The sequence below is a fragment of the Poecilia reticulata genome, chromosome 18, assembly GCF_904066995.2.
Source record: "Poecilia reticulata chromosome 18, P_reticulata-male-v2, whole genome shotgun sequence".
In the NCBI taxonomy this organism is placed as follows: domain Eukaryota; kingdom Metazoa; phylum Chordata; class Actinopteri; order Cyprinodontiformes; family Poeciliidae; genus Poecilia; species Poecilia reticulata.
The window spans coordinates 27,094,361-27,105,518 of NC_088847.1; the positions used below are offsets into that span (position 1 = coordinate 27,094,361).

General features: G+C 36.8%; 2 protein-coding genes across 4 annotated transcripts; both read right to left on the reverse strand.

Moving 5' to 3' along the window:
- Positions 1-657: 657 nt before the first annotated feature.
- On the reverse strand, positions 658-4,010 carry LOC145548850 (kallikrein 1-related peptidase b3-like). Of its 3 annotated transcripts, none has more exons than XM_081599900.1 (7): positions 3,930-3,986; positions 3,533-3,716; positions 3,262-3,447; positions 2,958-3,019; positions 2,737-2,861; positions 2,605-2,647; positions 658-1,332 (listed from the first exon to the last, which is right to left on the reverse strand). In XM_081599900.1, exons 1-7 carry the CDS (start codon positions 3,967-3,969, stop codon positions 1,319-1,321), a joined length of 654 nt encoding a protein of 217 aa, XP_081456026.1. In that variant the 5' UTR covers positions 3,970-3,986; the 3' UTR covers positions 658-1,318. The 3 variants fall into 3 exon arrangements, with proteins under 3 accessions (XP_081456026.1, XP_081456024.1, XP_081456027.1); XM_081599898.1 differs by having other exon boundaries at positions 2,572-2,647; XM_081599901.1 differs by lacking the exon at positions 658-1,332 and having other exon boundaries at positions 2,498-2,647; positions 3,930-4,010.
- Positions 4,011-7,444: 3,434 nt separating this feature from the next.
- On the reverse strand, positions 7,445-10,776 carry LOC145548678 (kallikrein-13-like). The gene is made up of 6 exons (XM_081599561.1): positions 10,716-10,776; positions 10,310-10,493; positions 10,043-10,228; positions 8,113-8,174; positions 7,892-8,016; positions 7,445-7,798 (listed from the first exon to the last, which is right to left on the reverse strand). The coding sequence occupies exons 1-6, from the start codon at positions 10,750-10,752 to the stop codon at positions 7,649-7,651; spliced, it is 744 nt and encodes a 247-aa protein (XP_081455687.1). The 5' UTR covers positions 10,753-10,776; the 3' UTR covers positions 7,445-7,648.
- Positions 10,777-11,158: the final 382 nt, after the last annotated feature.

Below are 11,158 nucleotides of genomic sequence, written 5' to 3' on the forward strand. Positions count from 1 at the left end.
AAATGGGATTGGAAATAATGCCACAATCAAAATAATAATACTTTTTTCCTATGGTTATTTATTTATTAATTTTTTGTTAATTTACTTTGTTCTTTTGTTTTTTTGCTTCATCCCAATTTTGAAACACATATGTGAATTTAAACCAGTTTATTTTTTAGGATTATTTTTATTGTAATAGGGTTTAATTAAGCTCTTTTGCCATTACACATTCAGAGACACTTTACGTTTCACCCTGTTGCTGAAATATTACAAAAACATGCTGTAAAAATCTTAAATAAATAAAAACCTGTTATCATTTTTATTAATCCAGCACTGACGTGATTTCTGTGCTAAAAGTCTGTGTTGAATACTTTTGGCACCAAGAATCTGTGTTCCTGAGAACTGATTGTTCCTTCCACGCTTCTGAGAAATCGCTCTCAAGGGAAAGGGCTGGATGACCTGTGTGTTAGATAGAGCTTGCCATCTGTCTTTGCTGTTTATCTTTTCTCACTCTTGTTTTCCTAAATAACGGTTCTGCTCTAGCAGAGAGAGGGCAGAACGCTCTGTGAACGGCTCAGAGAAGCAGTTTGCTGAAACTTCTCCTTTTGCAAAAGTTTTGACATAAAATTCATATACGTTTTCTGTGGTTCTTTTATGTAGGTTTGGAAATTACCTAGCACTTACTTTTGTCTGCTTTTAGTTTCGGGATGAATCCTGAGGACTCCTGTCATCCAATTAACGGCCAACAGGGATGTGGAGCATAAGAGGAGGATCTTCCACCTTATGCCCAGACATGGCCAGTGCTCATGACTCTAACTTCAGTAAGTAATGTTTCTTCTCTCAGATGGCAGACTTTTAATTCAAGTTGTTTGTGGATTCAGAAATGGCTTGGGGTCTCCTGCTTGCACTGTGGTGTGGCTGTAACTTCCTCTACTTGCTGCCTTTTGCCTAAACCAACTATTAAACTGTCGTTTTCAGACAGAAAGCTGCTGCAGCTTGGTGGAGGCCCTACTGCTTTGTTTCCCCAGTTTTGTGCTTTTATTTTTCTTTTTTACCACGTTTGTTTGCTTTGGGTTATTTTCAGTTTGGCCTGTGTGACCTTTGACCTTGCTTTGCTTTTCAGATCATTAACTAAAGCTTTGGTTTTTAATGGATGTGCATGTCTGAGGTTGGGATGACCTCCTTTTAGTCCTTGTCCATGTCTAAATTGTTGTAGTTCTCTTTCTGTAGTTGCTTTGTATGACCCCACTGTTATTTCTTGTGTCCAGGCTGAGAGCTGAAGGTGGTGGACGGCCTCCAGGGGGCGCTGCTGTTCATCTGTAAATGTGCCAATGTGCAGCTATGCATGAAGACCTGCAGGAATTAAACAGTATTGACAACCATTTTCAAGCCATTTGGACTGAGACACACAAGCATTTCCAAAAAAATCAATAAATGCAAAACAATGACAGAATTTGTCAAACATTTATGCTTGTCATTAAAATATTTATTTGGCAACTACACTAAGTTTACCAATTAATTATTTAGCTCAAAGCAAAAATATTTAGCTTCCTCTGATTTCAGAAAATGTTTGAATGTTCATTTAATGTTTTCTAAAGTTGAAATTATTAGAAAAAGTGTTCAAAACAGAATTTACCAGAATACATCCAACATATCAATGTTTTCTGCATGAGCTGTTGGATGCAGGTTTTGGTTTCATTAATGAGTTTAACAGCTTTTAAAACTAAATATGTTTTATTGAAAATGTATTTTGTTCTTCAGTAGCCAGAAAAACATGAGTATCAGTCTGATCAGACATTTATTTTCAAGTTGTGACTGTGGATATTGTTACTGATAACAGCTGTTTGATATATTCAGAAACAAGATATTCTACATAATAACTTTAATTCCCTAATAATCCAGAGCAGGATGAAAAATGCTTCATCTTCATCCGAGACTATTATTTTAATCTTAAACTTTCAGCTAATGTCTAAATATGAAGAATAAAATGACAAAATCACTACTCTAGAAACATTTATCATTTAATAACAGCATAATGAAATACTCTTGGTTGCATAGAAATGAGTTCAAATTGTCAACACTATTTGAACAGTGATTATTGAATTAATAAGGCCCGTATCTGATGATGTAGACCTTCTTTGTTTAATTTGATGCAACATTTTCAGTGAAAAACATGACGGTGACTTTGATGACATATTATAGCAGCATTAACATCTTTTTACTTTTTCCAGATGTTACTGCAAAATTTAAATACAAATTTAAACTTTTGAAAACCAAATTGTAATTTCCGAGACGTTTTGCATAAATATCAACAATATTTTGTTAATGTTTTTAACATCTTTATTTTTTATAACTTTATGTAAGCCTATAAAAAGTGTTAAAACTAAAATGTAAAATTAACAGTTGAATAGTGTTTAACTGCAATAGGGGAAACATTTGTGGCAACCAGAAGCTACCATTAATTAGTTTTAGCTGTTTTTAAGTATTTTCTTAAAAATTCTTACATTCCAGATTTGTTTTATTTAATCCCTGTTGTTTCTTTTATCCAGGTCTTGTATTCACACACATCCATTATTTTAACTGGCATCTCACATGCATATTCTTCTGCACATTCAACAATCACACCATAAATCCTGCCGTCGAACTCCACTCCTGAACCAGAGTCGCCCTGTAGAAAAAATTACAGCAATACATTTATTTATCTCGTAAAGCAGAAAAGTCTAATAATCACTGTCGAGAGTTAATAAACAAACTTACAAGACATACATCCTTGTCCGGTGCTTCAGTGAAGAATATATGCCCACATTTCGCGTCAAACTGACTAACATCAGAAACTTTCATGTTGACACACTGAAGTTGTGTTGAAATACCAGCATTGGTTACTGTAGAGAAACATGAGAATCATAAACATGTTCTTCACTCCACCTGTGGAGACAGAAAGACAGATTTTACTCTCATAGCTTCAATATTTCTCTCACCTCGCTTATTACAGGGGCCGGTTGTCGTTGCTCCCTCTCCTACCAGCTGAACTGTCTGGCCTCTAAAACACAAGATAACAATGTAAAACATTAATTGTGATGAAGAACAATGAAAGAAGAGAAAGTAAATCCATGAAGGGCTTCATCCTCTGACACAGGAGTGTCTCTGGTCCAACACACCTGAGCTATACAGGTTCAGGTTCTGCAGGTGGCCTGATTACCTGACTCAGGTGTGCTGAAGCAGAGGCAGCAGGACTGGAGACAGAAACCATGAAGTAATGTTTTTCATCAAAGACAAACTTACTTCTTAAGGCGATTCTCGCAACTTGGTAGCAGAGCAGGTGGCACGTCCGTTACTGGCCTCCGAAGCTTCAGCAACATGATGTCATGCTGAAAGTCGTGCTCAGTATAAATCACAGGATCGTCTCGGATTAACCGATTCTGCTGCTTACCCCTCCGTGGATGAACTTTAAATATTGCTACGTTAGACCTGCAGCAAAGGTTAGACTGTAATGAACTCAATAAACAGAAAACCTGATCTGCAGATAAAAAATGTCTCAATGTTTCTTTTCTACCACAAATTCTTTGATGCCCAGCAGTGAGCTGCAGTCAGGACCCACTGAGGGTGGATCAGAGTTCCTCCACACAGAGTCGATGTAGATCCCTTTACACCCAACAGCCGAACATGATGAAGATACTCATTCACATGACAGTCATTACCTCCAATGATTCTTTTCTGCTGGGAGTTCACCAAAATGCCTGTAGAAGAAAAAGGAGGACTTCACTCAGACATCAAGAGCAAACATGGCTGCTGGAACAAGAAGGATGAAAAGCATCACAGTTTACATGCAAAGAAGTTTCAGTCTGGAACAGAATCAGAGAGATGTTTAAGAGTCACAGAGAGCAGCAGCTTCTCTGGAACCAGTGGAAGTGTCTCCAGTGTCTCCAGTTTGTCCAGTGTGTCCAACTCACCCAGCTCCAGCAGCAGCAGCATAACCTTGAGCATAGCCATTGCTGGTCCAGCTTCCTGTGAATGTCTGCAGTCCTGAAGCAGCTTTTAATCTCTGTGCACAACTTCCTGCTGGACAGGAAGCCACCAATCACAGGATGGACACTGATCTGTCCTATCACTGGATGGACACTGATCTGTCCTATCACAGGACGGACAGTGATCTGTCCAATCACTGCACGGACATTGACCTGTGCTGTTATCTGCATACAAAGGAACTTCAACAACTCTGTTCTAAAGAAACTTGAAAAACTTTCTTGTTCCATTGACTAATTATTTCACAAATAAAATATGTTCTCCTCTGTAACTTAAATAATCAGCCAATGAAACAGAATTTTTTTCATCAAGAAAAAACTGTTTAAAATATATAAGTATTAAATCTGCCTTTGTTCCCAAAAGTCAAATCATTTTGATATTGATGAGCTGTGAAAATGACCCTCTACACAAACAGAAAATGGCTTGCTTCTTTTATTTTGGAAAAGAACAAAATTACACTATTGACATTTGTTGTACATGTAAAATTACAAAACTAAATAAATAAATAAAACTCACAGAAAGTTATCTAATTAAATGAAAAACATCAGATTTTTAAAACACATTTAAAAGAAACATATTGTAAAATTTTAACTGATGTGATTCTTTTTATAAAAGACAAAGATCTCTCTTGTCACCCATGATTCTTTGCTTTTGCTATTTTGTAAATGCACACAGACCACAAACAGACCACTGAAAATCCACTGCAAGTGAAAGAAAATGTAGTTTAGTCCAATATGTTAGACAGTTGAAAAAGCATGCCAACCAATTCAGGAATATCTAGTCCTATAGATCTACATTACGCACCATTTCCAGCAAATATTTTGGCTACTTTATTTTGTAAAAAGATTAGGCTTTAATGATGTTTTTAAAAAGACTGCTTTTATTTATACTTAGATGTTTACATTACATATATTCATTCCAAATTTACCATGATGGACAAAGTGGCTTTAAAGCCCAAAGCATTACCACCATCTGTCATGATGTGTGTGGTTGAAGTTTGGACCCAGATGCAGCAGGCAGGAGATGGAAAAGATCTGTTGTAGATTTAAAAATATATATATAACTTACAAAAAACCAAAAACAAGTCCAAAGAATAAAAATAAACCCAAACCAGAGACATGAAGAGACCAAGCGGAAACCAGGGAGGAGGGACAAGGAGAAAAAGATGAACCGACGGGTAAGAGTCTGTGATTTGACTAATTTGAAATGTGATTATATATTCATCTGTTAATCAAATAAAAACATCTGTTTATGTGGCTAAAAGTTAGTTTGTGGAGGTAATGTGATAAAAAAGATCAAGTTAAGGATAAACATAAATAGAAAAAGAGCCCTGATGTTACATTGTGAAAAACAAAAAGACTACTCGAACTAAAATATCCTTCGTAAAAGAAACTATGACTCTTGTCTTTGTATAGACAAGAAATGTTACAAGAATTGCATAAGGAACACTCTGTTATGGACAAAAGGACTCTTTGTCTTATCTGTTTTATCTCTTCACATGGCTGACATCACCATAGCATTTAAGACTGGCGACACTCACACAAAAACAAAAAGTTATTAAAACAGGTCAACATCTTACAGAGGGAGCAGAATGAGGAGGAGATAAAGCTGAACTTGAACCTTTGCTTCACTTGGTGCCAGCATTACGGTGAGCTGAGTGGAGCCCAGCATTGGATGGTGAATGTCGCTCTGTCTGTTCCATTTGTATGATGTTTAATCATTTTCGGCATTAAGGCCTGATTTAACCAGAGCTCATTATTTCTCAATGTTACAACACTGGGGTTTTAGTTGGGTCCTGAACCTGGTAAACGGACCTGGGTGGTGCACAGAGGGGAAAATGGGTGGTTAGTGATTCTGGCAAGTTTTCTTCACGCAGCACATCTTCATCAAGACCAATATGTGACATTGATCATTTTAAAATGGTATTTTGCTATACTTTGTGTTCTGCTGCCTGGTTTATCAAAATTTGAGATGAACACAGATTTTAAGGGACGAGGAGCATCAAGACGAACTGACGGGTAACACTCTGTGATTTGACTAATTAGAGATGTGATTACATATTTATCTGCTAATAGAATAAAAACATCTGTTTATGTGGCTAAAAGTTAGTTTATTGTAAAGTGGAGGTAATGTGCTAAAGAAGATCAAATTAAGGACAAACAAATACAAAAAATGGAAAAAGAGCCCTGATGTTACATTGTGAAAAACAAAAAGACTACTGGAACTAAAATGTCCTTCGTAAAAGAAACTATGAATCTTGTCTTTTTATAGACAAGAAATGTTACAAGAAATTCATAAGGAACACTGTTATGGACAAAAGGACTGTTTTTTTCTCTGTCTGTTTTATCTCCTCACATGGCTGCACCCTGACATCACCACAACATTTATCCCTGTTGTAAGACGATTCGTGTGTGTATCAGACCCTGCTTGGCATAGCACGGCCTGCTGTTATGCTGCAATGGGAGGTAATTTTGCAGTTGAAGGCGGGAAATGAAAAATTGAGATGGGAACAGGTTTCTGTTGCACCTGTTCCAAGATCTGATCCTCTTTCTCCTCAATCCACATCTTCTTCCAATGCTAGTGCCCAACAGGTGAAGAGGTTGGTGTTTGCTCCCCTCCAGACTCTGGAGCGATTACGACGCTGCCTATACTGGCAGCTTTCTGGTACTGCAGTAAAATTAATTACAATAGATGCTACCTCTCGAAATTAGAAATATACATTAAGACATATCAATTAATTCAAGATCAAAATAGAAAAATAAAACAGAATTTTCTCCTGTATTGATGAGTTTAATGACAGCTTCTGAATAGCAAGTGACATTCCAAATGCTGAAGAGTTAATATTAATTTATGTGGCTTTATTTTATTTTCTTATTTTAAATAATAAAGGTTTAGTTCACCAATATTACATGTAAAATTTAATTGATGAGTTTTAGAATTTTTGTGCTTATAACAGCTGCCAATATCTGTCCAGAAAATGTCATGGGTTATTTTAATAATTCATTTCTCAGGATTAATTTCTTCATCATACAACATTCAATACATTTTTCATGTTAAATTTGTGGCTATCAGAGACCACCATTAATTAGTTTTACTTATTTTTTTATATTTTCCTAAAACATCTTACATTCCAGATTTAGACTGTTTTTAATTATTGAACTTTTTATTTCCTTTGTATCTTCATTAAGAATGTGATTATTTTTTAGTTATTAGGATATTATTTCATTATTTTTGTGTAGCTCTTTGGAGTTTAAAGTTTTCTAAGACTAAGGAATAGTAACTCCAGAGCTGCAGAGTTTAGATGCTACATGTTCATTTCTGCTGTAAAATGAAGACAAAAAATGAATAAATGAATTACTTCTGGTGTTCTTCTTCATGTGATTTAAAACTCTTCACATTTTTAGACTCAGCTCAGGGAAAATAAAAAACTGAACCATGAATGTAAAGACGACCAGACAGGACATGGTACTTTTTTATTCATTCATTGATTTATTTTTCATTTCTGAAGCAGAGGAGGCTCCATTAGGGAGATCAAGGTCAGGTGAGAAAAACAAACTATTTATCCAAATTCTACAAGCTGAAGATACAACTATAAAATTGTTTCTGACAGGAAATTTTATGAGAATTTCATTCATGATAGTTTGTTTTATTTAATTCCAGTTGTTTCTTTTATCCAGGCCTTGTATTCACACACATCCATGATTTTAGCTGGCATCTGACATGCATATTCTCCTGTGCATTCAGCAATCACACCATAAATCCTGTCGTCGAACTCAACACCTGAACCAGAGTCGCCCTGTAGAAAAAATTATAGCAATACATTTATTTATCTTGTAAAATAGTTCAGTCTAATAATCACTTTCGAGAGATATTAAAGAAACAAACTTACATGACATACATCCTTGTCCTGTGCTTCAGCGAGGAATACGTGCCCACATGTCGGGTCAAAGTGGGTAACAGCAGCAACTTTCATGTTGACACACTGAAGTTGTGTTGAAATAGGAGCATTGATTACTGTAGAGAAACATGAGAATCATAAACATGTTATTCTCTCCACCTGTAGAGACAGAAACACAGACTTTATTGTCATAGCTTCAATATTTCTCTCACCTCGCTTATGACAATCGCCGGTTGTCGTTCCTCCCTCTCCTACCAGCTGAACTATCTGGCCTCTAAAACACAACAAGAAAATGTAAAACACAAGAGGTAACACTTTATTTGAAGGAGGTGAATAAGACTGTCATGACACTGTCATAAACATGACATAACTCCTGTCATGAACATGAATAAGCCTTCATGTATATTTATGACTGTTAACATAAAGCGTCATTCGGTAAATTATGACACTTAATACAAAGTTGACATTATTGAAAATGTCTTTGTTATGACAACTTGACATTAACCAAGAAATCATTACTGTTTAAACTTTACCTTTAATAACAAAGTTACCTAATTTTTAAAGTGCAATCAGTAATACTTTTATAACAAATTTATTTCAGTAATTATTTACCAAACGAATTCTTGATCTTTTACAGCGTCAATTATGGAGCAGCTTCAAAGGAAGGGTTTCCTCAGTGTGGGACCATTTTTATCTTATATTGGAAAATAAATTTGTTTTCGTCTTTGTTGTTTCATCCGGTTCTTATCACTTTCTACTTGATCTATCTGAATCCAAATTCAGCTGAAATGGACTCTTAGTTTTTTTTCATATTATGTTCTGCAGGTTAAGTGTCACATATGTTTGACTAAACTGTCTTATTTAAATAAATCCATCTTTTCAATGTTGAGGCATTATGAGGCCAGGCATGAGAATGAAGTCCCAGATACACCTAGATAAACTCAGATATGCAGCCATTCTACAAATTACTCAGTTGCATTTTATAAATTATTTCATATACAGTGAACCCTCGCTGTAATGCGGTTCACCTTTCACGGTATCGCTGCTTCGCAGATTTTTTTGTACAGATTTTTTCCCCACAGTGTTCTGCGTCTTGTTTGATTGCATGATTGGTAAAAACAGTCTCCTCGCTTCTTCTCTACCAGAGTGCCAATAACATTACGGTATTTAATACAGATTGACCATTCAGCAGATGGAAACCGAACTGCTGGAAAAAAAACTGTGACCAGAGGCAGCAGAACCTGACCGGAGGCTAGTTTGACGAGATCCATCGCTCTGTCGTAGATACAGCTGCGAATCTCGCCGGGCAGGTTGGAGAAGATGCTTTAATGACATGACTCCGGATCACATTAATGCCCGATTGATGCACACGCTCATCCGCTGATTTGAAAACAGGTTTTATTTGGTTTCAATGTAGAGCATTTATTTGTGCTGTATAATAACTGTACAAAATAAGGGTAATTATTTCGCCTATCACGGGTTATTTTCAGAACGCAACCACTAAGAAAAACAAGGGTTCGCTGTAAATGTAATGTTTACTTAATTTTTTTTCTGCAGCAGGTGAAGTTTTGTCAAAAAGCATAACAGGCTAAATTTCAAAATGTTGTAAAACTTTTTTTTAATAAAAATTTGTGGATAAAGAAACAGTCCATTCATCCTCATTCCAAACACATTCACTTAAATTTTCACTTTATGGGTCATGTTCACGTTATTTATTGACTGTATCTAAGGATATCAAATATATTTTAAATTTAACTGAAGATATGACATAATACTATATATAATATTTAATAAAATACAAAGACTTAAATCTTTTTATGTAGACTAGGTCATCAAATCACTACGATGCCTGTAGGAATGTTTAATGTCCAGCAGGTGTCAGTATTGCGTGACACAGTCTCGACAGAGAATCGGCACAGTTATGCTATGTGTCGAAACGATACATGACACTTCATCTACCCATCACTACACACAAGCCAACATGTAGCCACCAATTGTAGCAACAGTGGGAGAAACAAAGAAACAGCAGCCTGCCCAACTATAAAGGCATCTCCCCCGCCTACCAATCAATGGTGCGCTTCTAGCTGCACCTGGTGCACAGAGTGGGGGAGGCTGGAACACCATCCCACCACACAGACTTACTTCTTAAGGCGATTCTTGCATTTTGGTAGCAGAGCAAGTGGGACGTCTGTTACTGGCCTCCGAAGCTTCAGCAACATGATGTCATGCTGTCGGCCGTGGTCAGTAAAAATCAAAGGATTGTCTCGGATTACCTGAGTCTCCTCTGTAGCAGTCCGTGGATGAACTTTAGATATTACTACGTTAGTCCTGCAGAAAAGGTTAGATTGTAATGAACACACAGAAAACCTGATCATTCGCAGATAAACTGTGATAATGTTTCTTTCCTACCACCCTGCCTCTGACTCCCAGCAGTGAGCTGCAGTCAGGACCCACTCAGGGTGGATCAGAGTTCCTCCACACAGAGTCGATGAAGTTCCCTTTCTGCCCAACAGCCGAACATGATAAGGACGGTCGGTGACATGACAGTCATTACCTCCAATGATTCTCTTCTGCAGAGAGTTCACTGAAACGCCTGAAGAAGAAAAAAGAGGACTTCACTCAGAAATCAAGAGCAAACATGGCTGCTGGATCAAAAAGGATAAAAAGCATCACAGTTTAAATGCAAAGAAGTTTCAGTCTGGAACTGAATCAGAGAGAAGTTTAAGAGTCACAGAGAGCAGCAGCCTCTCTGGAACCAGTGGAAGTGTCTCCACTGTCTCCAGTGTCTTCAGTGTCTCCAGTCTGTCCAACTCACCCAGCCCCAGCAGCAGAAAAACCTTCAGCAGAGCCATTGCTGGTCCAGCTTCCTGTGAATGTCTGCAGTCCTGCAGCAGCTTTTAAACACAAAACTTCACAACTTCCTGCTGGACAGGAAGCCACCAATCATAGGACAGAAACTGATCTGCACTGTCATCTGCATACAAAGGAACTTTAACAACTCACTGTTCTAAAGAAACTTGAAAAAGGATTTTTTAAACATATTCAAAAGAAACATATGGTAAAATTTTAACTGATGTGATTCTGTGCTTTTGCTATTTTGTAAATGCACACAGACCACAAACAGACCACTGAAAATCCACTGCAAGTGAAAGAAAATGTAGGTTAGTCCAATATGTTAGACAGATGAAAAAGCATGTCAAGCAATTCAGGAATATCTAGTCCTATAGATCTACAATATGTACCATTTCCAGCAAATAT

Excerpts from the sequence above, each read along its gene's own strand:
- LOC145548850 (XM_081599901.1), bottom strand. The coding sequence starts at position 3,969 with ATGGCTATGCTCAAGGTTATGCTGCTGCTGCTGGAGCTGG. Across the intron at positions 3,717-3,929 it reads GCTGCTGCTGCTGGAGCTGG|GCATTTTGGTGAACTCCCAG; the intron begins GTGAGTTGGACA and ends TTTCTTCTACAG. Across the intron at positions 2,648-2,736 it reads CGGACAAGGATGTATGTCTT|GGCGACTCTGGTTCAGGAGT; the intron begins GTAAGTTTGTTT and ends TTTTTTCTACAG.
- LOC145548678 (XM_081599561.1), bottom strand. The coding sequence starts at position 10,752 with ATGGCTCTGCTGAAGGTTTTTCTGCTGCTGGGGCTGG. Across the intron at positions 10,229-10,309 it reads TGGGAGTCAGAGGCAGGGTG|GACTAACGTAGTAATATCTA; the intron begins GTAGGAAAGAAA and ends CCTTTTCTGCAG. Across the intron at positions 8,017-8,112 it reads CGGCGATTGTCATAAGCGAG|TAATCAATGCTCCTATTTCA; the intron begins GTGAGAGAAATA and ends GTTTCTCTACAG.